We start from the raw sequence: 27498 nt of genomic DNA on the forward strand, positions 1-27498 counted from the left end.
CCCCCTTTCGGAACACTTTTTAGTTAGAGTAGTTGATGAGAATTAGATTGATCAAGTGCTATGCCAGCAGAAACAAAGTCTTAGGTGCTGCAGATTGTCAGCGATTTCCTTCTCCAGCACATAGATAAATACACCTGGAAACATCTAGCTACCTACCTACTCTCTCTCTCTCCCTACCTACTGTATTTCTCTCTCTCTCCCTCTACCTACCTACCTACCTACCTACCTACTCTCTCTCTCTATCCCTCCCTATCTACTGTATTTCTATCTCTTTCTATTTGTCTCTCTCTACCCCTCTCCTACCTACCTACTTTTTTTTAAAGTTGCCTCTTCAAAACCTTGGCGCATCTTATACTCCAGTGTGTCTTATAATCTGAAAAATACGGTAGGTTGCTTCTCTCCTTGGTTAGTTTCCACCCATTGCTTCTTCTCCTGCCCTCGGGTGCTTTGGAGAACAGCGTCACTCCCTCTTCTTTGGGGCAGCCCCTGAGATATTGGAAGACTGCTATCCTGTCTCCCCTGGTCCTTACGCGCTCTACATGGGGCTGCCCTTGAAGAGTATTCGGAGACTTCAGCTTGTCCAGAACGCAGCCGCGCGAGCGATTGTGGGTGCATCTCGGTACACCCACGTTACACCTATCCTCCGCGAGCTGCACTGGCTGCCCATTGGTTTCCGGACGCGCTTCAAGGTGCTAGTCATTACTTTTAAAGCCCTACATGGTATCGGACCTGGGTACTTGAGAGACCGCCTCCTGCCAGTTACCTCCCAAAGACCTATTAAATCCCACAGACTAGGCCTCCTCCGAATTCCATCTGCCGGCCAATGTCGGCTGGTGACTCCTCGGGGGAGGGCCTTCTCTGTGGCTGCTCTGGCCTCTGGAACGATCTCCCCATGGAGATCCGGACCCTTACTACCCTTCCGGCCTTCCGCAAAGCGGTTAAGACCTTGCTGTTCTGGCAGGCCTGGGGCTGTTGGACTATCCAGCCCCATTCGAGGTTACGGCTGTTGTAGAATTTTAAATTGTTGTTTTTATTTCATGTTTTGTATCCCCTCCCTTTTTTATTGTGAGCTGCCCTGAGTCTCTCGAGAATAGGGCGGCATACAAACTCAATAAAACTAAACTAAAAACAATAAACTTCTTTTCATCAAACTAGACATACCCAATTCCTGCAACCATTCTTCGTATGTTTTAGCCTCCAGTCCCCTCATCCTCTTCGTTGCTCTTTTCTGCACTCTTTCTAGAGTCTCCACATCTTCTTAAAAACGTCCTTTTTCTAGAGAGTCTTAATGTCTTTTTTACATAAACCTGAATTCCTTTGAGTAACCTTGGTTCCTGATTTCTGGCTAATATCTCCAGCTCCAATAGATAACTTTTCTTCTGCTACCATTGATAGGCAGGAATAAAGCAAGTGGGATGAAAGGAGGTGAGAAGAGTCACTAGCTATAACCTTTTCACTTTCTTCTTCCATCGTCCCTTTGTCTTATTCTGGTAGCCCCTTTCCCTTGGTTTGGAAGTCTGCTACAAGAGGACCAGACCCTCTTGATCTGAATTTCAGATGGCCTGCTTCTGAGATTAGAGTGAGGGGAGCATAGGGCCTGCAAGCCAAATGCTGCCAGCTCCTCATTTTTAACCAGAGTCAGAATCGTGGGCACAGGACGAGATGGGGGTTTAAGAAACTATAGGCCAATTCACATTCTCTTCCCTATATGATCTTCTGGCTTAGAAGGACATCTCAACAAGTCGAATGCTAGCATTCCTCTCCTACCAACACTTGACCAACTACCAACCCCTTCCACTCCTCCCCGTGGAGATCCGGACCCTCGCCACCCTTCAGGCTTTCTGCAAAGCCGTTAAAACCTGGCTATTCTGGCAGGCCTGGGGCTGATGAGTTCCCAACCCCACTCGAATTGTTGCGGCTGTTGATGAGTTTTTAATCTGTTTGTATTTGTCTGTCTTTTCGTTTTTTGTATTTCCCCTTTCCCCTATTTAGTTTGTTAGCCGCCCTGAGTCCCCTCAGGGAATAGGGCGGCATACAAGTTCAATAAAACTAAACTAAACTAAACTAAACCCTTCTACCAAGCACCAGCATTTTCAGCAAAAAAATGCATTTTCTATAAGCATCAGTTTCAAGGTTGTCTGGAAAGGTATTGAAAACTTTAGTTTGATTTGCCCAAGGACAGACAATGTATAACTCATGGAAAAATAACACAGTCATCTGTGTGGAGAAGATAAAAGGAATAGTAAGGGAAGCTGGGATCAGTGACTGATGGGTTCAGGGAATTGTCCTTCTGCAATTGTTCCCCTCCACCTGTGGCCTAAAAGCCACACATTCGTGCAAAGACACACTTGAGGTCAAATGATGTTATTTCCAACTGTCCCGTTCAGACGCAATTTAGAAGCATCGAAATAGGACCGGGCATTCCAATATCACCTGCATGACATAGCTCGTCCTTTCAGATTCTTTGCCAGGCCCGGAAGCCATCTTTTACATTGGGTCTTCAGGCCTGCCACATTTTCTAATGTGGGACAATGGGAGGGGGAGATATATATTGTCCAAATAACATTCCTTTCTCAGAGAGTCTAGGACACTCTTAGGAATATAATCTAACAGTTGGGTTGGCAATATATAAATCATGTAACAATGCTATCCCTGTTTCTTTAAATCATACTGTAAAATGTGATTGCTTGCTGTTTTCCTCAATTGGCCATAAGAGGGAGCCAGAACGACTGTTAGCTCTCTGTTTGTTAGATGCTGGGCTGATCTGATCTGAGTGTTTTGGAAGCTGGCTGTTAGCAAGTGCTGTGAGCTATTGTAAGTGTTGCAACTGCTAGCAAATTTTGAATACCAAACTGTTTGTATGATTACGGACTATGTTATATGGATTATCTCTTAACTGAAAGACATTTATGACTGACTGTCTTATCCGTGTATGACTTGGACTGTTTGATGGACTCTGATACCTCTATTTCCACGAAAGTAAAAGCCTATTTAAACTGCAGGGTCTCTGTATGCTGGTTTGTGTGTTCTCCAACACAACTCTCACAACGCTTCACTGAACGCACTCGCTCTCCCAACGGGGAGCTTACCTAACAGACACCTTGCCCTGCACCTGGAGTGGCGTGACTGGGAGGCATCCCCAGTTAGGACGGTGCATTGATTGGGCCATGTGACGGACATGTGGGTGCTGGGCAGGGACTTGAACTTTCACTTGGGTGGGGGAAAAACCTGGAAACTTTCAAATTCAGGTTTTCCCAGATGTGCCAATAGGACATCTCTACTAAAGTGGAACTTTGGGGGAACTCAAGCCTCAGAGTCTTCTTTCATTGGGGGTCTTACTTGGCACCCTGACATCCTTCTCTGCAATCAGGTAGGATCCAGGCCATGGAGATTTCGGTGTGAGCAAGAACAGATCCCATGCTAGCTGGTCCACCAACCCCAGGTCAACGACAGATGGATGTGACACTTAACCACGATTAAATTGCAGCACAGATCAAAAGTTGCTAGCGTGGTCCGTGAGCCCTCCCCCTCCCAAAATGAAGCAACCCATGAACCACTGCTGGAGATCACCAAGACCCTCACCCCAAGTCTCATTCTGTTTCACCCCCCACTCATCGCATGGACCTTACCTCGGAGGTTGGCTCCACTTCAATTTGAAGTACCGGATTCCCTTCTCGGCTTTTGAGGGAAAGAAAGATCACAAATTACAAACGGTAAATTGCCCCGAGTTATAGAAAACACTATCATCATCATCATCATCATCATCATCATCATCATCATCATCATCTGCAACTACGTTGTTCTTTTGGTTTGTTAAGTTTTGGCGTAATCTTTCGCCTGGAAATAGCCCACTGGGCTTTGCAAACCTAGGAGTATGGCCAGCCAAGGATGACCTATCCATTAAACCACGGTTAACAGAACTGTGTGATGTATGAACCCCATTCCAAAGGTTTTATTGCTTCACACCACTTTCTGACCTGACTCTCCCACTCAGTTTTCACAGTAGACATAGTTCAGCTCTTGATTGACAGGAGCCGAATAGCAACTTTCAAAGGGATAAATGGTTCGCAGTTTTCATCGGGAGAAACACAGAAAAAGATTACTCTCCTTGACACCTTTCAACAGGCCAAGAACTATTGCTAAAGCGGCTGGCGATATGAAGGGGGGGGGGAAACCTCTTGCAGGCAAAAATAACGGTGCATTATAACGCATGTTGGAATACAGTTAATTGTGCTGAACAAATGCGCAACAACACATCTGAAGTCCACTCGAAATCTCAATTGATCCAGAGATCAAATATTAATTTCTTGAGAGTTAGTTTGATGGGTTGCCAGGCTGAACACAAGTTTTATCATTAGCAACCACTAGGTTTCTGAAAAATGGTGTGTACAGCACTCATCTGAAATTTGTTTTTTTTTTTCTGGTCAGTTACACTACATAGTTAATGACATGAAAACAAATGAATCTATTTTTGAACAAATGCTTTGTGAAGAGTTGAGCAGAACATCAGTCGTATGAGAAATGGAGTTCATTTGAAGGAAGGGACATTTCAAGCATGGGGGTGGGGAGAGAGAGAAGAAGAATGAGAGAGACAGAGAAAGAATGAGAGAGAAAATGAAAGTGAATGAGAGAGAAAGAAACGAGAATGAGACAGAAAGAGAAAGAATGGGAATGAGAGACAGATAGAGAGAATGGGAAAGAGAATGAGAATGAGGGAGAATGACAAAGAGAAAGAAAAAAAGAATGGGAATAAGAGACTGAAAGAGAGAATGAGAAAGAAAGAGAACAAGAATGAGAGACAGAGAAAATGACAAAGAGAATGAGAGACAAAGAAAAGAGAATGAGACAGAAAAAGAAAAAAATGGGAATGAGAGACAGAAAGAGAGAATGACAAAGAGAATGAAAATGAGAGAGAAAGAGAGAATGAGAGACAGAGGATGAGAAAGAAAGAGAATAAGAATGAGAGAGAAAAAGAATGGGAATAAGAGACAAGAGAAAGTGGGAAAGAGAAAGAGAGAGAACTAGAATGAGAGAAACAGAAAAAGAATGAGAGACAGAGAGAGAATGTGAAAGAGAGTGAGAAAGAGTGAGACTGAGAAAATGAGAAAGAGAATAAGAGAAAGAGAATGAGAACGACGCAGAGAGAGAGAGAGAACGAGAGAGAGAATAAGAGAAAGAATGAGAGAAAGAGAATTAAGAGAGAGAGAGGGCGCACATTTGAACACAGATGACACTGGTCTAAGATGAAAAAAAGCTGAATGTTCTCCTTGGACCTTTTGCCAAAACAGCAAGTCTCGTTCTGGGACTAGAGTTGCTCAAATGAACTTTTTCCCTAGGAGGGGAATGAGAGTTGAACCAGCGTGGAATATTTGGTGCCACTGAGTTGATTTTTCACACAAGTTTCATTGATTGGCAGCTAATCTTCTGCAGCCCAGGCTCTAGCCGAATTACTTCGCCTTTCAGGAGGCCTGATTCAGCTTTAAGAGAGAGGTCACCTTCTAATGATGCCCTTGCAAGAAGTGGATTTGGAGAGCTGGGTGACAAGTTGGGGTGGTGGGCTACCCGGTATCTCAACAGATCTGGGGGGGCATTAATGGATCAAGAGCTGGGTTCTTTCCCAGCTAAGTTTGCCAAATAGCCCCATTTGATATCTTACTTCAAGAGAACTTAGATGGGGGTATTTTGGGGGGTGGGGGAGGGGGGAATGGTAGGATAAGGTAAAGGATGAAGCCAGGAAAAAAATAGCATCTGGAAGCTGATCTACAGTAGGGCCTAAAGGTCAAGCTAGATGAAGGATGTAAGAAAGGCAGAAAAACTAAACATCTTCAGATGTAGAATAGAGTAAAAGGTACAGATACATAGCACATATGTGCTAGTCGTTCCTGACTCTAGGGGGCGGTGCCCATCTCCGTTTCAAAGCCGAAGAGCCAGCGCTGTCCAATGATGTCTCCGAGGTCATGTGGCCGGCATGACTAAATGCCGAAGGAACACGGAATGCTGTTCCGTCAAACCAAAGGTGGTCCCTATTTTTTCTACTTGCATTGTTTATGTCCTTTCGAACTGCTAGGTTGGCAGAAGCTGGGACAAGTCACGGGAGCTCACTCCATTACGTGGCGCTCGGGATTTGAACCGCAGAACTGCTGACCTTTCTGGTCGACAAGCTCAGCCACTGAGCCATCATGTCCTCTGAGCCACTGCGTTTTATATAGAATATATAGGATATAGAATATATATCTTATATAGATTCTATAGATTCTATAGAGATAAATAGATAGATAGATGATAGATGATAGATGATAGATGATAGATGATAGATAGATAGATAGATAGATAGATAGATAGATGATAGATAGATAGATAGATAGATAGATAGATAGATAGATAGATAGATAGATAGATAGAGATAGATAGATAGATGATAGATAGATAGATAGATAGATAGATAGATAGATAGATAGATGATAGATAGATAGATAGATAGATGATAGATAGATAGATAGATAGATAGATGATAGATAGATAGATAGATGATAGATAGATAGATAGATAGATAGATAGATAGATAGATAGATAGATAGATAGATAGATAGATGATAGATAGAATGGAGTAGAGTAGAATAAAAACAGAGTAGAGTAGAATAGAGTAGAAAGAGTAGAGTAGAAATAAGGTAGAATAAAAATAGAGTAGAGTAGAAATAGAGTAGACTACACAGAGTAGTATAGAATACAAAATAGTAAAGTAGAGTAGAAAGAATAGGGTAGACTGAGGTAGAATAGAAATCGCATTGAATAGACTAGAATAGTATAGCATAGGATAGGGTAGGGTAGGATAGAATAACAAGTGTTGGAAGGGACCTTCGAGATCTTCTAGTCCAACCCCCTGCCCACGCAGGAGACCCTGTACCATTCTGGACAAATGGGGGCCAGGAGGATTAGATTTGGCATGGGGAAGGCATCCTTTCCTTCCGCGTTTCATGCTAGCCTCCTCTGACCTCCTCTGACGCTCAATGCAAAATTGTTAATTTATGGAGGGATTCCAGAATGCAGATATGGAAAATAATGACTCGGAGTAAAATGGTCCGAGCAGGAATGGAAGATGAACCTCAGCCTGAATTTCATACAGGGGTTGTGGCAGCCAGGACAGCAAATTGGGTAACTTTTCTTCTTCTTTATTCATCTATGAAACTTTTATGTTCTATCTCACTGACCGGCATTCACACAAGGCTTGTTACGGAATTTAAATGCAAATGGAACGGCAGACTCTTTCAACAGAAGGCAATTCATAGGATTGTCCTCCGCGGTTTCGATGATACTTTTCCCTCTGCCAAACTGACAAGACAACTGTTGGAAGCGGCTGAGGACCACCCCGGGGTTTGCGGGGAGGGGGTAGCATATGGTTCCTGTAGCTCCTTTGGGGTCTTTGGGGCAGGAGGGAAGGGAGCCGAAAACCGACCAAGGGATGGAAGAAGCTGGCAGAGTTCCCGGGAAGAAAGATGGAGAGAAATGAATAAACGAAATGGGAATATAAAGCCCACGATGATTCCTGGTTTTCCGTGATTTCTTTCCACTTTGCCACAGTTGCTTTCTCGCTCACTTAAAGCTCCCGGAAGAGCGGTGGTTGTGGAAGAGAAAGCGTGAGTGAAGAAAGGAGGCAACGGAGGGTTTTTACTTGTGTAAAAATGGTGATTCTTCTTCAGTCTTCCCTGAATTCTGAAAGCAAAGGAAGGAGAGCGTGGGAGGGAGGGCAAGGGGGGGAGAGACCCAAGGCTGAGCGGTTGGAGGAACTCTGAGGACCAGGTTAAGGCTGAGACACTCGGCAAGAGAAACGAGGCTCCTCCTCCTCCTTTATTATGAACACATTTCCTATCATTTCTCTTCTTTCTTCTTCTTCTCCTCATTTTTTTTTTCCTCCTCCACCATCTTTATTATGAAAAATGTCTTATTTCTACTTCTTCTCCTTTGCTCCTTCTCCTCACCACTATCCAGACCTTCCGCGCAGCCCTCAAGATCTGGCTCTCCCAGCAGGCCTGGGGATAGGCTTCCAATTCACCCGCCCGAGTGTTTGATTGTTGAATGAAAGTTGTGTTTTACTATTTTTTCTTTGTTCACATATTGTTTTGTTTTTGACCTTGCACCCCCCCTCCCCCCCCCTGTGGTTGTAAGCCGCCCTGAGTCCCCTCAGGGAAAAGGGCGGCATATAAATCCCAATAAACTACAAACTACAAACTAAACTGCTTCTCCTCCTCCTCCTCTATTATGAAAAGTGTCCTCTTCCTCCTCTCCACAAGCCCCATCCCATCTAACACTGATGTTGTTACCTAGTTCGGTAAGGAGATGTCTGCAGGAAAACAACCCAGTTCGGAGAGCACCAAGGACCCAACAACCCTCCTGCTCCTCCTCCTCCTCTTCTTCTCCTCCTCCTCCTCCTTCTCTTCCTCCTCCATCTCTACTACTTGTTCTTCTTCCCCCTCCTCCTCTTCTTCTTCCACTCCTCCTCCTCCATCTCTACTACTTGTTCTTCTTCCCCTCCTCCTCTTCCTCCTCTTCTCCTCCTCCTCCTCTTCTCCTCCTCTTCCTCCTCCATCTCTACTACTTCTTCCCCTCCTCCTCCTCTTCCTCCATCTCTACTACTTCTTCTTCTTCCCCTCCTCCTCTTCTTCTCCTCCTCCTCCTCCTCCTCCTCCATCTCTATTACTACTTTTTCTCCTCCTCCTCCTCCTCCTCCTCCTCCTCCTCCTCCTCCTCTTCTTCTTCTCCTCCTCCTCCTCTTCCTCCTCCATCTCTACTACTACTTCTTCTTCCCCTCCCCCTTCTCCTCTTCTTCTTCCTCCTCTTCCTCTCCTTCTCCTTCTCCTCCTCTGTAAAGATTCTCAGTCATCCAGGTCACGGTTGTCCCAAAGGTGCTTTTTCAGGAGGCAACTGGGCTGGACTTGTTCATCCAAGAAGCTTCTTCGGCTCTGACGGGATAGTGGGGAACGGAAGGATTTATATTCCTTGCAGACAGCTGGTCATTTGCCTCCTTTTAGAAGGATGGTGAAGGACTAATTTATCTGTGTCCTCAGAGTCACCTTCTCCTCCTCCTCCTCCTCCTCCTTCTTCGCCCTTTCCTCCTCCTTCTCCTCCGCCTTCTCCTTTTCCTCTTCTTCCTTCTCCGATGCAGCAAAATGAACTTTCAAGGAAGAAGGGAAGAAGAGAGAGAAGCAAGAAAGCCCACAGGGGTCTTGGAAACTTCCTTGATGACGGGTTTGTCCAAATGCCCGCAGAAGCAAAAGCCAGCTTCGGCAAGAACGAAGCAGGAGAAGACGAGAGCGGTGGAGAAAGGAGCATTAATTTTTCAGCGCCAGGACGAGGTTGGCAATTCGTCTCTAAGCCCCATGTTCAAACAGAAAAGGCTCCTTTAATCTCTGATGTATAAACAGCTGCCATTCTCAGTTCTCTCGCTTTGCAGAAGTCAATTTACTCCAGCCTGAAAACCTGGGACAAGCCTGAACCATGGAATTGATAAGGCAGTTGCTTCCCTGCGTCACGTCACGACCTTCTCCAACCTAGAAGAGATGCTTCTTGGCTTGCAAACTACGATTTTTTTGCTTTTTCTTCTGGGTTTTGTTTTTCTTTACAGTTAGGACCCACCTGTTGTTAGCAATGATAAATTAGTGCACATTATATGAAGAAAGAGAATACCAGAAGGGTTTTCTCTCTGTGCATATGTATGCGTGTATAGGTCACAACAGTCGTAATGATGGTTTCTCTCTCTCCCTTCCTCCCTCTCCCTTTTCTCCCTATTTTTCTCTCTGTTTTTTTTCTCTCTCTCTTTCTCTCTTCCTCTTTCTTTCTCTCACTCTCTTTCCTTCTCTCTCCCCCTCTCTTTTTCTCTCTCTGTTTTTTCTCCCGCTGTATCTCTTTTTTTCTCTCTCTCTCCCACTTGTTCTCTCTCTCTCTCTTTTTTCTCTCTCTTTCTGTTTTTTCTCCCTGTCTCTCTCCCTCTTTCTTTCTCTCACTCTTTCCTTCTCTCTCTCCCCCTCTCTCTTTTTCTCTCTCTGTTTTTTCTCCCGCTGTATCTCTCTTCTTCTCTCTCTCTCCCTCCCACTTGTTCTCTCTCTCTCCCTCTCTTTCTATTTTTCTCTCTTTCTGTTTTTTCTCCCGCTGTATCTCTCTTTTTCTCTCCTTCTCCCTCCCACTTGTTCTCTATCTCTCCCTCTCTTTCTTTTTTCTCTCTCTCTGTTTTTTCTCCCTGTCTCTCTCCCTCTTTCTTTCTTTCTCTCACTCTTTTTCCTTCTCTCTCTCTCCCTCTCTTTTTCTCTCTCTCTCTGTTTTTTCTCCCGCTGTATCTCTTTCTCTCTCTCTCTCTCTCCTACTTGTTCTCTCTCTCTTCCTCTCTTTCTATTTTTCTCTCTTTCTGTTTTTTCTCCCTGTCTCTCTCCCTCTTTCTTTCCCTCACTCTCTTTCCTTCTCCCTCTCCCTCTTTTTCTCTCTCTCTCTGTTTTTTCTCCCGCTGTATCTCTCTTCGTCTCTCTCTCTCTCCCTCCCACTTGTTCTCTCTCTCCCTCTCTTTCTGTTTTTCTCTCTCTTTCTGTTTTTCTCCCTATCTCTCTCTCTCTTTCTCTCTCTCCCTTTCCCACTTTTTCTTTCTCTCTCTCTCTCCCACTTTCTCTTTCTCTTCTCTCACTTTCTCTTTCTCTCCCCCCTCTTTCTCTCTCTCTCCCTCTGTCTTTCAGATCTCTCCCCCCCATCTCTCTCCCTAACATATCCAAGTTTGTATTACTTGAGGAAGTGTCTTTTCTCTTTTGACAGTGTGTTCAGGTTTCTCTTTTTGAGGAAAAAAATAGAACATAGAATCCAAGGGCTGGGAGGGACTTTAGAGGTCTTCTAGACGAACCCTTTCCTCAAGGCAGTCTCTCTTTTTCGAGAGACAGGATAATACCAAGTCAAATTTTCTGGTTTGGCTGAATCAGCTGCCTATGATAGGACATGATATTTGACCTGGGCCAGAGTAGCTTTAAAATAGACTCCAGGTATGTGTTCTTACAACCCTCTTCCATCGGTGAAGATATTCTTCCCAGATTTTTAATCGTCATTTCATTTGATTGAAACGATTTTAATTTCCTCATTAGAACAAAAGGTATGCTTAACACTCACGCTTCCTGGTGCCCACAAGCATTTTGTGCTATACATGCATGGGTATACTTGGAGAAATGCTGATGGTTAAGAGGTAAAATAGAATCAGTTTAAAATGCAGGGGGGAGAGAGAGAGAGGGAGAGGGAAAGAGAGAGAGAGAGAGAGAGAGAGAGAAGAAAATCCTTCTCCCCCACCCCTCTCCATAGTGTTTCCAGCTTCTCCTTGAAACATATGGACACAGAAATAAGCAGTTAGCCTAAGGCAAATCTCCAATTTTTCTCACTCTTCGTAAACTGGGGAAAACTTTTGCCCTCTTGCCCATCAACGGCTAACCACCCAACAGTCTAAATTCCACTGCAGACTTTCTCTAGGCCAGTAGTTTACATTCCCACTTCATTTTAACCCCTGCAATTCCTCCTTTATGCTCCAGACAGGTGAACATGGTATATGGCACCACCCTGATGGATGGATACATTTCAAAAAGCTGCCCGTTTTAAATAAATAATTTCTGGGCTTCTTGACAACCTGGGCACAAGAGAAAAAACGACAGGGCAAACTCTCCGGATACGGAACTGAAAATGCAGTTAAAAACAACGATGAAGCCATTACCAAGGCAGTGCATAACAAACTTGCAACATAAATGACCTAGAAGATAATGGGCTCATCTCACATCCTGGCCCGGTTCTTGGGGCAAATCTAGATGTCTGTGGCCTTTCAGAAGCACAAGAGATTTGGGACCCTCCAGATATCAGAGGAAACGTTGTTCCAAAGGAGAAAGCAGATCTCCTGAGCTCCTCTTAAAGACATTATTTCATAGAAGGAGGATATGCACTGTGCCAAATTATTTTGAATCAAGGGTCGGTCCGTCCGTCCGTCCGTCCTTCCTTCCTTCCTTCCTTCCCTCCCTCCCTCCCTCCCTCCCTCCCTCCCTCCCTCCATCCTTCCTGTGGTGGGATTCAAATAATTGAACCAGTTCTCTGCCTTAATGACCAGCTGGGTAGATGTGGCTCGGTGGTCATGTGACAATGTGGCTGTGGCCAACTCAATGTCACTCACATCAATGGGTGCTTCGCCTTAGCTGTCACGATGTAATAAGGGTTAACTGGAGCGCAGTTTCTGTAAGGAGGGCAATAAAGATTAAGCTAGAAACACCTGAATGTTTCCTTCCTGCCTTCCTTACAGGATTAGCCCTGTAAAGCGGGGGAGAAATGAGATTTCTTCTAACAACCGCTTCTCCGAACTGCTTAGAAAGTTAACAACCGGTTCTCCTGGATAGGTGTGAACCGGCTGAATCCCACCACTCCTTCCTTCCTTCCTTCCTTCCTTCCTTCCTTCCTTCTCTCTTTCTCTCTCTTTTCCTCCCTCCCTCCCTCCCTCCCTCCCTTCTTTCTTTCTCTCTCTCTCTCTCTCTGTCTCTCTCTCTTTCTGATGGTGAATCTTGTTTACAGAATATAGAATAACAGGATTGGATGGGACCTTGGAGGTCTTCTAGTCCAACCCTCTGTTCAATGAAGACCCTATATCATTCCAGGCAAACGACTGTCCAGTCTCTTCTTGAAAACCTCCAGTGATGGAGTACCCACAACATCTGGAGGCAAACCGTTCCACTGATCAACTATTCTCTCTGTCATTTCTTGGCAAACCCTGTCATCACAGGACTGCACCATCCAGAGAAACATAACAAAATAATGGAAGGGACCTTGGAGGTCTTCTAGTCCAACCCCTTGCTCAGGCAGGAGACCCCGTACCATTTCAGACAAATGACTCTCCAATCTTTTCTTAAAAACCTCCAGTGATGGATTGCTGGAGAACATCTCCTCGCTCGATTACAAAAGCTTGAAGGGAATTTCTATTTTTCAGCAGAGGCATTGGGTGGTGGGGAGAGCAACCGGCTGTTGATCCTTATGCTCAGAATTGAAACTTGCCCCAACATTGCTCCCTTGGAAGCCCTGCAATGTGAGATGAAGTAGAAGTGCCTCTGGCTAACTGGCGCATAAGCAGGTTCTCCTGAGAAGAGGGGGGTGCCAAATGCTGGGGGAACTCTCTTCCAGTACAGGGCTGAACTAGTTCACAGCAACACGCCGGAGGGGTGTCTTTTCATTTCCATTTTCAAGTGAGCTAATTTGAGGCTGGTTTAATAGAAAGAAGGACTAGGGATAACATGATAGCTGTCTTCCAATATCTCAGGGGCTGCCACAAAGAAGAGGGGGGTCCAGTTATTCTCCAAAGCACCTGAGGGCGGGACAAGAAGCAATGGGTAGAAACTCATCAAGGAGAGAAGCAACTTAGAACTGAGAGAAATTTCCTGACAGTGAGAACAATTAATCAGTGGAACAACTTGCCTCCAGAAGTTGTGAATGCTCCAACACTGGAAGTCTTTAAGAAGATGTTGGATAGCCATTTGTCTGAAGTGGTGTAGGGTTTCCTGCCTATGCAGGGGGTTGGACTAGAAGACCTTCAAGGTCCCTTCCAACTCTGTTATTCTAAAAGCTGTCATGAAATTCAGATCTGGTCCTTCTGATATCATCTCTAAGTAATAAATGAAGTCTATCTTTTAAGTAACTTATAACAATCAAGGGAACTGGAAGATAAAACATATGAAGAACAGTTGTAGGAACTGAGTATGTCTATGGTAGTTTAATTAAAAAGAAGAACTAGGGTGACATGATAGCAATCTTCCAATATCTCAGGGGTTGCCCCAAAGAAGAGGGAATAAAACTATTCTCCAAGGCACCAGAAGGCAGGACAAGAAGCAATGGGTGGAAACTAATCAAGGAGAGAAGCAACTTAGAACTGAGGAGAAATTTCCTGACAGTTAGAACAATTAACCAATGGAATAACTTGCCTCCAGAAGTTGTGAATGCTCCAACACTGGAAGTTTTTAAGAAGATGTTGGATAGACATTTGTCTGAAACTGCATAGGGTTTCCTGCCTAGGCAGGGGGTTGGACTAGAAGATCTCCAAGGCCCCATCCAACTCTGCTATTGTATTGTATTGTCTGTCTGAGGCCAACTGCTCAGGTTCATGCACGAATGGTGAATGGCGTTCTTTTTAGGGCAATGATGCCTAACCTTTTTGTTGTTGTGCGCCGAAAGTGCATGTGTGTTTGTGCGTGCCACAGCGCGCCCATGCGCCTGCACCCATAATGCAATGCAGGCACGATCACCACCCCTGCACGCCACCTCCCCACTCATGCGCCCCCGCCCCCTGTGTGTGCCCCTCATCCCATCTTGGGCTGGAAGGCTTCTGGCACCAACCTGGAAGCCAAAACGGGGCATGGAGGTGCCACACGAGGCCCCAAAACGCAATGTGAGAGCTTGCAAATGCGCCCCACTCCCACCGTGTATTTGCGTGCGCATCCCTCGCATGCCCCCATCCCTTTGCGTATGCCCAGCAGAAACCCGAAGGCCAGCTGGCTGGCGGGAGCACGTGCGCATGCACGGGGGGGGGACTAGGCTGGGGCAACAGCTGGCATGTCCACAGAGAGGGCTCTGCCTGCCCGCCATGGAAAGCGTGACATAGCTTCGCCACCCCAATTTTAGTGAATGGCCTGCCCCAAATCTTATAGTGACCAGACGATCCGTGCAGAAATGCACTGGGGAGAAAGCATACTGGGAACACCGATCGTTTTAGGCAAACATGGGTTTAACTGCAAACTTAGATTTTTAAAAAAATGATGAAAAAAAGGAGATAATCTTTATATGTTTATTAACCTACAGGTAATAGAATACATGGGAGAGTGATATAATCAGAAATGAATGGCTCTGCCTGTCAGTTTCTTTAAAAGGATCAAAATCCATACTCTTAGGCATCTCAAGGTAACCTCTTGAGCCAAGGAGATTGGATGTGCTCTTCTGTTGTTTCCCCACCCAGGAAACTACCTCTGTTTTTCCAATGAAGGTGATGTGAAAGAAAGAGGAGGAGGAAGTGCAGGAGAAAGAAGAGGAGGAAGAGAAGAGGAGGAGGAGGAGAAGAAGAAGAAGAAAAAGAAGAGATGAAGAAGAGGAGGAGGAAAGGGAGGTGGAGGAGAAGAAGAGGATGAGGAGGATGAGGAACTGGAGGAGAAAGAATAGGAGGAAGAAAAGAAGAGGAGGAGGAAAAAGTGGAGGAGGAGGAAGAGGAGGAGGAGGAGAAGAAAAAGAAGAGATGAAGAAGAGGAGGAGGAGGACGAGGAAGAGAAGGAAGAAGAAGAGGAGGACGAGGAGAAGAAGAGGAGGAGGAGAAACTGGAGGAGGAGGAAGAGGAAGAAAAGAAGAGGAGGAGGAAAAAGTGGAGGAGGAAGAGGAGGAGGAGGAGGAGGAGGAAGAGGAGGAAGAAGGAGGACGAGGAGAAGGAGAAGAAGAAAAGGAGGAGGAGGAACTGGAGGAGGAAGAAGAGGAGGAGAAACTGGAGGAGAGGAGGAGGAGGAGGAACTGGAGGAGGAAGAAGAGGAGGAGGAGGAAGAAGAAGAGGAGGAGGAGGAGGAGAAGAGATGAAGAAAAAGAAGAGGAGGAGGAGACAAAAAAGAGGAGGAGTAAGAAGAGGAGGAGGAGAAAAAAGTAGTAGTGGTGGTGGTAGAGGAGGAGGAGGACGAGGAGGAGAAGGAAGAGGAGGGGAGGAGGAGAAAAGGAGAACAAGAATAAGGAGATTTCCTTGTAACAAAGGAGGAAACAGGAGAAATAATTTCTAAAGATGGGTTGGACCACGGTTCCAAAAGAGGAGGACAAGCAGCGAGACACTTACATTGGGTCTGAAATCACTGGATGAAGGACGACTTGAGGTGGTCTGGGGGGAACCTCAGGCACAACGTCTGAAAAGCAAAAGAAACCCCTGTTCAGAAAACCGCGAGCGACGGGACCCTCCCAGAAGGACCCTCCAGAAGGCCTTCAAACCCTCGGGAGAAATTCCGGGCGCTCTTTGTCTCCCAAGCCCATCGCAGCCTTCCAGTTTAGACTGCTGAACTCCCAAGCCCATCGCAGCCTTCCAGTTTAGACTGCTGAACTGGGAGAAGCGTTTTTTTAAATTAAATGGGCCCCAGTCCATCCCGCCAAGAATCACTGCCTCCGACTGGAGCTACGTTGGCAGATGGGTAGAAAGGGGAAGCAGAATCCAATGGGAAACCAAAAAAGGCATCTCCAGGGAAGGCAACCTGGATGTGGAACAGTGGAGATATTGGGAATTTTCAGAACAATTTTCTATGTTTTCATGCAACGGCTCTAGAGAGACCAGCCTGGTTGCCGAATGCGATCAGAGATAATTTCCCCACCGGCTATTTTCCAGTCTCTTCTGAAGTCACCCAACCATTGTTCTGCCCAAATGATAATAATAACCAGGATGGGGTTTTTTTTATCGCTTCGGCAATGGTTGGCTGTATTGGGAAGACAGTAGATAAAAACACACAAACGGGGGGAAATTAAATCCCCATCGGTCAATTGCAAAAGGCAGCTTGATTCGGAATGGCTTACATCCTGCGATGAGACCTTGCATGTTATTATGAAAATATACGTCTGCCTATCTCAGAAGGCTCAATGTCAATAAAAATGCCAAATCCAGTCTAAACGTCTGGCCGACTGTGCAACCAACCATAATTGTAATAATAACCAGAACACAACCTGGTCTAGATACTCCCCCTCACCACTTTCCTGCATTCCAACCCTTCCTTCCTTCCTTCCTTCCTTTTCAGATTAACAGAGTTGGAAGGGAGCTTATAGGTCATCTAGTCCAACCCCCTGCTCAAGCAGGAGACCCTACACCATTTCTGACAAATGGCAGTCCAATCTCTTCTTGAAAGTTTCAAGTGATGAAGCCCCCACAACTTCCCAAGGCAACTCCTGTTCCCTTCGTTGATTGCTCTCACTGTCAGAAAGTTCCTCCTTATTTCTAGGTTGAATCTCTCCTTGGTCAGTTTACATCCATTATTCCTTGTCTGGCCTTCGGGTGCTTTGGAGAATAGCTTGACCCTCTTCCTCTCTGTGGCAGCCCCTCAAATACTGGAAGACTGTTCTTGTGTCTCCCCTGGTCCTTCTCTTCCCTAGACTAGCCATGCCCAGTTCCTGCAACCGTTCATTGTATGTTTGAGCCTCCAGTCTCCTAATCATCTTGGTTGCTCTTCTCTGCACTTTTTCTAGAGTCCCAAAATCTTTTTTTATAACGTGGGGACCAAAACTGGATGCGGTACTCTAGTTGTAGTCTTACAAAGGCTTTACAGAGAGGTATTAGTACCTCCCTTGATCTTGATTGCATCCCTCTGTTAATGCAATTTAGGATTGCATTGGCTTTTTTGGCTGCCGCTGCACACTGCTGGCTCATATTTAGCTGGTTGTCCACTACGACTCCAAGATCCCTCTCACAGTCACTGATATTAAGCCTGGTTTCACCCAGGTCTTTAAGAAGATGTTGGATAGCCATTTGTCAGAAACGGTATAGGGTTTCCTGCCTAGGCAGGGGGTTGGACTAGAAGACCTCCAAGGTCCCTTCCAACTCTGCTATTGTATTATACTGTATATGCGTACTTTTGGTTTTTCTTACCTAAATGTAGGACTTTACTTTTCTCCACATTGAATTTCAATTTGTTAGATAAGACCCAGGGTTCAAGTCCGTTAAGATCCTTCTGGATCTTGAGCCTCCTTTCTTTTTCTTTTTCATTTTTTGGGGGGAGGGGGGGAGTCAGTGAGACACAGTTTGCCAAGGTGATCGGCAGAAACCTAAACCCAAGAACATGCTCAGAGAGTTTACAAACAAGGTTTATCAAGACAAAAAAAAGGAAGGGATTTACAAGAATTATAGCAACGGCTCTGTTTTCCGTGGATAACCAATCTATCCTCTGGGTCCATGCAGGTAAACCCTATCTGGTTTTCTATCAGATCTTCTGGTTAGAACCCATCTTGTCATTGTCAGCGGCTACTCACCTGGAAAAATGAATTGCTGCTTGTACTTGTAATAGTGAGAAGCTGGAAGAGTGAAAACAAAAATTAGGAGGAATAAGAGATTATCAGGGCTTCCATTGTGAGTAGAACATAGAACACAGAGTCGTAAAGCTGGGAGGGGGGATCTCAAAGGTCTGTTAGTCCAGCCCTCTGCTCAAGGCAGGAGACCTTATACCATAAAGTGTATCTGTGGTGTAAGGGTATGTATGGTATAAGGCAGTGGTGGCATTCAATTTTTTTTTTTGAAGGATTCTGTAAAATCTCCCTTCTCTCCCTACTCCCGGGGGAAGGATACTGCAAAAACTCCAATGGGACAAATGCTTAATAGTTTTTATAGATTGTTTTATATAATTGTTTTTAAACTGGCAGAGTTTAGCTCCAGCAAATTGCTCGGTGGACATCTGGAATGACCCTCTAACTGGAGGAGGTTCCAACGTCGCGACGATATGGCCATGCGGTCTTGATGCTCCGAGACCACTGCCGATACTTTTGCCGCTGGGTGGTCCAATTGGACCTAAACCGTCCCGTAGAGACGGTGAACAGGAAGAATATGTCCTGCTGATTTCAGGGACACCACAAAGTCCCTGACTGATCCAAGAGAAGTTCTTCAAGCTGGCGCCAAAAGTCCAGCCCCAGGCTGATGAAGTTGGGACGGCTCCGGAACAGAAGGGAAGCGGAAAGAGAAAGTGTGTCCATCTGGTGAGGAAACTTTACTGTTTTGGAAAGACTGCCCCCCCCCCATTTTTTTAAAAGTTAAATTAAATCCGAAAGCAGAAGTAAATAAGTGGTGAAATTAACCTATATTGGATTGCTTTGGATAGTGTGTTTCTTTTTCTTTGTAATTTTTCTTTGTGGATTGAAGTGCTCTCAACTTTTTTTTTTTAAGAGAACGGATCAGTTCTCTTCTCTTCTTCTATCTTTTGATTTTGATTTTTTAACCTATGGATTGAAGTCTTCTTCTTTATTTCAACAAGGACTTTTATTACTTGTTATTAATTCTTGCAAATATTTCTGTATATGTGTATATGTGTATATGTGTATATGTGTATATGTGTATATGTGTATATGTGTATATGTGTATATGTGTATATGTGTATATGTGTATATGTGTATATGTGTATATGTGTATATGTGTATATGTGTATATGTGTATATGTGTATATGTGTATATGTGTATATGTGTATATGTGTATATGTATATGTATATGTATATACATACATACATACATACATACATACATACATATATATATATATATATTTATATATATATACAGACATATTTGCAGGCAGATGTCCAGTTAATATGTGCTAAATATAATTAGGTATTAAATATATTAAATATATATTTAAAAAGCTCATTGTAAGCAAAACCCAAAGATTTTGAGAACAGCAAAATTCCATCTGTTTGGTTCAGCCATTTTTGGAGTTCTTGTTCCTTGAGCATTTTAACAGGATTGCCTTAATTCCCGCAATTCCCAAGTCTGGTTGGGAAGCAGAGAATTTTTCTTTAAAAAAGTTTATCCAGTGCAAATGTTAAGAGATGCCTGGAATCATCAGGGGATTTGCCAGCTCACTCAGAGGCATCAGAAGGACCTTGATTGGTTAAAAAAAAAATCCTAGATCCTAGGTGTCGGGTATGAAAGACCAATTAAACTGATTTCTTGCTACTCCTGCCTATACATAAGAATCTTCTCAACTAACTGATAGAACCAGGGATGCTATTCACTTACCTTCCCTACCGGTTCACAAATGTGAGCCCACATGTGCTGGCACTCGCTTTGCTCGCACAAGGCACCTCTGCACATGCGCACGGCCTTCCGTGCATGCACTTTTGGCGGAAAAAAATGGCCTAAATGGGATGCCATAAAGCCGGGGTGGGTGGACGTGGCCACCCACGATTTCCACCACCGGTTCTGGTGAACAGATCCAAACTAATAGAATACCACCTCTGATTAGCCCTATTTGGAGTTAGATAAGGATCAACGGAATTCAAGGGAGGTTGGACCTAGCTCCTTTGTGGCTACATAGGGATTCCAGGCTGATTCCTTTTTTGACTCCACCCCTCTACCCCCGGTTCTGCCACTCCTCCCCGCTACGCTAGGCTCGCTGGCAAGAGCTGGCTGCTGCACCTAATTGCGACTGTATTGTGACTGAATCCATTGCTATTTACCTGGCAAGTTGCACTGTTTTTGTTGCCGCGTGCACTGCGGGGAGGGGTGCAAAGGCGAAGGCGGCGTGGCGCTGGGTGGCAGGGGAGGAGCTGGTGAAGAAGGAGTGGAGGATGTCGTCGAGGAGGGATTGCTGCTGGAATCAGGCTGGTAGGGCACTGGAATGTGATCCTACGAGAGAAGGAAGAACAGTCGAATGAGCACTTAACAAGCAGGTCTGAAGGTCTCCAGGTTGGGCTTCCCCAGAAGATATACGGGTAGCCCTCGACTTGTGATTTCGGTTGGGATCGGAAATTGCCTTGCTAATTTATAATAATTGCGGTATCGATTGAGGATTGCTATTATAAAGAACAGGAAGTTCCTGTTTGTATTGTATTGTATAAATGCGGTGTACGTCTAATTTTTGTGTGTGTGTATTTTTCATGTTTGTTAATAAAAATCTTTTTTTAAAAAAACATTGCATTGCTAATAATAATAATAATAATAATAATAATAATACGACCTCGTAGACGACCTCCACTCTGTGAAGGACCTAGGACTACTCATCTCCAATGATCTAAGCCCCAGATCTCACTGAAACAGCCTTGCCAAAAAGACGTTAAGAGTTGTTAACCTAATTTTGCAAAGCTTCTTCTCATGTAACATTGTATTTCTAACTAGGGCATACAAAACCTTTGCCAGACCAATTCTTGAATACATCTCATCTGCCTGGAATCCACATTGTATATCGGACATTAATACAATCAAGCTGGTCCAGAGGTACTTCACGAGAAGAGTCCTCCACTCCTCTGCTCACAAGAGAATCCCTTATGCCACCAGGCTTGAAATTTTGACCTTGGACAACCTGGAACTCTGCCGCCTACGGTCTGACCTAAGCTTAGTACAACGTCCTACCTGTCAACAACTACTTCATCTTCAACCACAATAATACACAGGCAAAGAATAGATACAGACTCAAGGTAAACCACTCTAAACTCGATTGCAGAAAATACGACTTCAGCAACAGAGTGGTTAACGCCTGGAATGCTCTACCTGACTCCGTTGTTACATCTTAAAATCTCCACAGCATCAACCTCAAACTCTCTACCGTGGACCTCACCCCATTCCTAAGAAGTCCGTAAACGGGGTGGGGATAAGCGCACCAGCATGCCTTACATCCCTGTCCTACTGTCCCCATTTATTCGTACTCATTTCCTTTGTTCATGCCCATGTTTAAACTTACACCTGTTATCTTGTACATGTTTGACAAACTAAATAAATAAATAAAAAGGAAGGGGGTTGTCCTCTACCAAGAGGCTGAAAGGGTGGGAGCAGTTCTCACTTCTGGTCGTAGGATGTTCCACAGTGCTGGGGAAGAGGTGGGTTCCTACCAGTTCGCACCTATTCGGTAGAACCAGTTCGTCAATCTACCGAACCGTTTAGAAGAGGTTCCACCAGTGGACCCGGAAAGCAGGCCACACCTACAGAAGAGGTTCCAAAAATTTTTTGAAACCCACCACTGGTCCTTGGATATGATTATTCTACACTATCATCCTCATATTTATAAAACTCAGTGCCTCTGTGAAAGGTAAGGATGACTGCTGCGTTTGTGGTGCAATCAAAACATTGCCTGTGTTGAAGTTGTCTTAACGCAAACCAAAGATGCCTTTTAAAAAACAAGTTTACATCATATTCTTATGCATGCCAGTGCTGTGTGTGAGGTAATTTAAGGTGGTTCTGACAAGTGTCGTAGGCATCTTCATATCCGGTCACATGGGTGGCAAGCCACTTCCATCCAGTCACATGGGCGGCAAGCCACTCCCACGAAGGAGGCCACACCCACAGAGTAGGTTCGAACAGTTTTTGAAACCCACCACTGTGCTGGGGCCCCAGCGGAGAAGGCTCTTCGCCTTGAACCCGCTGGTCAGAATGATCAGGGTCTGCAGCAGATCCCTTCTGGGGGAACAAGTGAGGCAGGCTAGTGCTAAGTTTTTCATTTGTTGAGCCAGAGTAAAATCACCAGGCAAACTAACAGGCCAATCAACCCCAGAATGATCGGATCTCATTGGCAAATGTTCTTCTTTATTAACAACCTTGCCTTTGTAGCTGGGGCGTAATATAAGGCCAGGATCGGTTGTCTTCCCCCTTTCAAAAGGTTCCCATTATCAGGTGGGTTTATATTTTATTCATTGAGCTTTAAGGGTAGTAGCCTTATTCATTCTCATTCATGTTACCGGGGATGCTGGCGTCATTAACTTTTTATTGGGATTGCCCACCTCCTGGAAGGAGTTTGAGCGCGGCTTTTCCAGGTCTGTGTGAGCCTTTCTGCAAAATGTCTCCAAAGCAAAATGCAAGAGAGGGGAGGGGGGAGAGAGGGAGGGAGGGAGAGGGAGGAGAGAGGATAAAGACAGAGGGAGAGAGAGAGAAAGAGGGGGGAAACAGAGAGATTGATAGAAAGAGAGAGAGAAGAGAGAGAGAAAGGGGGATAGGGAGAGAAAGAGAGAGACAGAGGGAGAAAAAACAAAGAGAGAGAGAAAGAGGGGGAAGGAGAAGGAGGGAGAGCAGAAAAACAGAGAGAGAGAGAGGAAGGAAGGAAAAACAGAGAAAAATAGAGAGAAAGAGAGAGGAATAATAAACAAAGACAGAAAAGTAGAGAGAAAGAGAGAGGGAGGGGAGAAAAAATAGTGAGAAAAATTGACAGAAAGAGAGCGAGCGAGCAGAAAGACAGAGAGAGGGGGGAAACAGAAAGTGAGAGAAAAATAGAGAGAAAGAGAAAGTGGGAGAGGGAGAGAGAGAGAAGAAAAGAGAGAAAGAGAAAAAGGGAAAAGAGAGAGAGAAAGAGGGGAGAGAGAAGGAGGGAGAGCAGAAAGACACACACAGAGAGGAAGGAAGAAAAAAACAGAGAGAAAGAGAGAGAAAGAGAGAGGGGGGATAATAAACAAAGACAGAAAAGTAGAGAGAAAGAGAGAGAGAGGGCGAGAGAAAAAACAGAGAGAAAAATTGAGAGAAAGAGAGAGAGAGAGCAGAAAGACAGAGAGAGGAGGAAACAGAAAGAGAGAGAAAAATAGAGAGAAAGAGAAAGTGGGAGAGGGAGAGGGAGAGAGAAGGAAAGAGAGAAAGAGAAAAAGAGCGAAAGAGGGAGAGCGAAAGAGGGAGAAAAAACCAAGACAGAAAAATTGAGAGAAAGAGAGATGAGAGAAAGAGGAAAGAGGAAGAGAGTAAGAAAGAAACAGAGGGAGGGAGGGAAAAACAGAAAGAGAGAAAAAAGAGAGAGAGAGAAAAAGGGAGAAACCAGAAAGAGAGAAAAATAGAGAGAAAGGGGAGAGGGAGAGAGGGGGGACAGGCATTAGGATTTCTTTAAGTAGCTAGGAGGCTGCCCAGTTCCCAGAAATTCTCACTACGTGAGTTTTGGATAATAAACCACCACCTGGTGCTTCCTGCTAGTACAGCTACACCTGGGCAGGTGGAGACATGTAAGATCTTCGGGGTAGAGAGAAGGGAGGCAGGGAAAGCCCATTGTCCCCCCCACCGGAGGATCCAACTTGGCTGCAGCGATTTCCCCCATCCATCATTCCTCACGGGCCATTTAACTTAAACGGGGCAGGCGGGGGTGTGTGTGTTCGTGATCAGGTGTGGCAGATGGGAGCTTTGCACCAGGCTGCACCTCCTGAACGCAGCTCTCTGAATGCTACTGCCTGCCAACTGTTGGATAACACCGTGGCGAATAAGAGTTCTCAACACTGGCCAAGAGTGCCCAGGAGTTGGCAGAAGACGAGGGGAACTTCAAATTAATTAGGGGGATAGGGAGGTACTCTTAGGCTAGTCTCCACCTGTATCCGTCTTCTCTTAACAGAGCCGCTTCCTGCTGATGCACTTGCCCTCTTTCATCAAATTTTGGAGTCAGAAAAGAGAGAGGGGCTTTTGGGGGGTTCCACCTTGAAGCACCCAGATGTCAAAGTAATCGAAGGGGAAGCTTAAGAATCATAGAATCACAGGGCTGGAAGGGACCTTGGAGGTCTTCTAGTCAACCTCCTGCCCAAGGCAGGAAGTCCTTATACCATTGATGAAGATCAAAGCCAAAGTTCTCCATCAAGTTATTCTCCAAAGCACCTGAGGGCAGGACAAGAAGCAATGGGTGGAAACTAATCAAGGAGAGAAGCAACTTAGAACTATTCGGACAATTGATCAGTGGAACAACTTGCCTCCAGAAGTTGTGAATGCCCCACACTGGAGGTTTTTAAGAAGATGTGGAGACTCTAGAAAGAATGCAGAGAAGAGCAACAAAGAGGATTAGGGGACTGGAGGCTAAAACAAATGAAGAACGGTTGCAGGAACTGGGTATGTCTAGTTTAATGAAAAGAAGGACCAGGGGAGACATGATAGCAGCCTTCCAATATCTTAGGGGCTTCCCCAAAGAAGAGGGAGTCAAACTATTTTCCAAAGCACCTGAGGGCAGGAAAAGAAGCAATGGGTGGAAACTAATCAAGGAGTGAAGCAACTTAGAACTGAGGAGACATTTCCTGACAGCGAGAACAATTAATCAGGGGAACAACTTGCCTCCAGAAGTTGTGAATGCCCCAACACTGGAAGCTTTTAAGAAGACACTGTCTGAAATGGTATAGGGTTTCCTACTTGAGCAGGGCGTTGGACTAGAGGACCTCCAAGGTCCCTTCCAACTCTCGGTATGCTGTTATTCTGATTCCGCTAAAGGCAATCTGGTTTACAGTCCACCCTTTCATTCATACTGTATTGTTGTGCGTTCCAGGAATGGAACAGAGAGTGAAGCTGGGAAATAGCAGGGAGAGGAAGGGGAGAGTTATACAAAGGCCAGGCAGGTGGGATGCAAATTAGATGCAAATAAGGCTTAAAACTCTCTATTTTGAGCCACCGATGTAGCCGGCATCAGGTTTTCACATACGACGTTTCGATGGCTGTCAAAACGCTGCCACTTCCTCAGTTTGGCCGCTCTTAACAGAAGCTTAGATAATCAGAAAAAAACAAAAGATGTACCAAAAAATAAAAAACCCCACCATTCTGGGATTTTCAAACGAGAGAGGAAAGTTAACTTGATCCCGATCTTCTACAAGTGATCCTCGTCGAACAACCACAACTATGCCCCCAATTTACATGTTGCTGAGTGAGACATTCGTTAGGTGACTTTTCTTGCCCCCCCCCCGTTGCTAAGTGAATCGCTGCAGCTGTTGAGTCAAGTCACAGTGTTGCTAAGTGAATCTGGCTTCCCTCTTGACTTTGCTTGTGGCCAAAGATGATCGCATGACTCGGGGGAGGCTCATAAATATGAGTCAGGGGTCTGAGTTTTGACCACCATGGGATGCCACAGTGGTTGTAAGACTGAAAAAATGGTCATAAGTCGCTTCTTTAAAGGACGTCGTGACTTCAAATGGTCACTAAATGAACCATTGTAAGTCAAGAATTATCTGTAGTCTTTCTCACTTAGTAAAGTGTGTCTAGTCAAGGCTGTGGTTTTCCCAGTTGCAATGGATGGCTGTGAAGGTTGGACCATAAGGAAGGCTGAACGCCAAAGAATGGAGGCCTTTGAACTCTGGTGCTGGAGAAGAAGACTCCTGCATTGAGTCCCTTGGACTGCAAGGCCATCCAACCGGTCAGTCCTAGAGGAGATCAACCCCGACTGCTCTTTAGAAGGCCAGTTCCTGAAGAGGAAACTCAAATCCTTTGGCCACCTAATGAGAAGGAAGGAAGCCAAAGAATGGGGGCCTTTGAACTCTGGTGCTGGAGAAGACTCCTGAGAGTCCCTTGGATTGCAAGGTGATCCAATCGGTCAGTCCTAGAGGAGATCAACCCTGACTGCTCTTTAGAAGGCCAGATCCTGAAGAAGAAACTCAAAGATTTTGGCCACCTAATGAGAAGGAAGGAAGCCAAAGAATGGGGGCCTTTGAACTCTGGTGCTGGAGAAGACTCCTGAGAGTCCCTTGGATTGCAAGGTGATCCAACTGGTCAGTCCTAGAGGAGATCAACCCTGACTGCTCTTTAGAAGGCCAGATCCTGAAGAGGAAACTCAAGTGCTTTGGCCACCTAATGAGAAGGAAGGACTCCCTGGAGAAGAGCCTCGTGCTGGGAAAGATGGAGGGCAAAAGAAGAAGGGGACAACAGAGAAGGAGGTGGCTGGATGGAGTCACTGAAGCAGTCAGCGTGAGCTTGAATGGAGTCCAGGGGATGGTAGAGGACAGGAAGGCCTGGAGGAATGTTATCCATTGGGTCACGATGGGTCAGACACGACTTCACGAGTAACAACAACAAAATCACTTTCTCTAATGTGATCTAGAGAGCTTCTTCATGCAAAGGAGACTCTCTTTTCATGTGCTGCGGTTAAATTCCAACCTCCTCTGATGACGCAACTGATTCAGACTTCCCTAGACTCCCCCCCCTACGTGTTTGAGACCCCCCTCCTTCATTTCCTTTTATGCAAGATTTATAGGGTGAATAATGCTGAGATGCAAGCCAATCTTAGATCAGGTAACGTCCCGTCCTTTGATGCACTGAGAACAAGAATAAATTCAGCTCCCTTAAAAGAAAGCTGGAAATTTTTAGAATTCTTCTTAGGTCATTTCTATGAAATAGTAAGAATCCAGGGAACTCATCTTATGCTATTGGACCACTAGGCCCAGGATGATGGTTGCTGCAACTGCCAAAAAAAGGCCAATCACCAGGAGATGGTGAGTTCTCGTCCCACCAAATGCATGAAAACCAGCTGGGTGATTTTGGGCCAATCATCAGTAGAAGTTAAATTCTAGTCCTGCCTTAGGCATGAAAGAAGGTTGGGTGAGTCTTTGCCAATCACCAGGAAACTGGAGTGTAAATGGGATCTCATTGGATTAAGATTTCAGGAGTCAGTAACTGACCTGCTTGATCTTGTTGGATAATGGAGAACTTTGATTTTCATCAATGGTATAAGGACTCCTGCCTTGGGCAGGAGGCTGACCAGAAGACCTCCAAGTCCTAGTCTGGACTGTAAGAGGGGATCCCATTGGACTAAGACATCTTGTCCCAGCATCCAACAAGTTTTTATTTCTCATCAACCAGATTTGCTGATATTTCGATTGGAATTGGCAGGTGTGACTGGAAATCCAAGAAGCCATCTGCAGTGCTCTGGCCCACCAGATGGCTGAACAGGCCAGCAAGAAAACAAGATAATATTATTTCAAAGCTGGGGGTGGGGGAGATGTCTTGGCCAACTTCTTCTCTATTCTTCTGCACCTTGGTTGCCATGGCAGGCAAAAAAAGGTGATTTCTTTGCTTATTTATGCAGAACAACAGCGTTGGGAGGGACCTTGGAGGTCTTCTAGTC

General features: G+C 45.1%; 1 protein-coding gene across 1 annotated transcript in view; it reads right to left on the reverse strand.

Moving 5' to 3' along the window:
* Window positions 1–27498, reverse strand: part of KSR2 (kinase suppressor of ras 2) — a 196156-nt gene that overhangs the window by 51657 nt on the left and 117001 nt on the right. Inside the window, 4 exon segments of the mRNA XM_032229918.1 lie at window positions 3630–3678; window positions 15839–15905; window positions 18004–18045; window positions 20195–20363. Coding sequence (XP_032085809.1) covers window positions 3630–3678; window positions 15839–15905; window positions 18004–18045; window positions 20195–20363 — 327 coding nt within the window.

The sequence above is a fragment of the Thamnophis elegans genome, chromosome 13 (assembly GCF_009769535.1).
Source record: "Thamnophis elegans isolate rThaEle1 chromosome 13, rThaEle1.pri, whole genome shotgun sequence".
Classification (NCBI taxonomy): domain Eukaryota; kingdom Metazoa; phylum Chordata; class Lepidosauria; order Squamata; family Colubridae; genus Thamnophis; species Thamnophis elegans.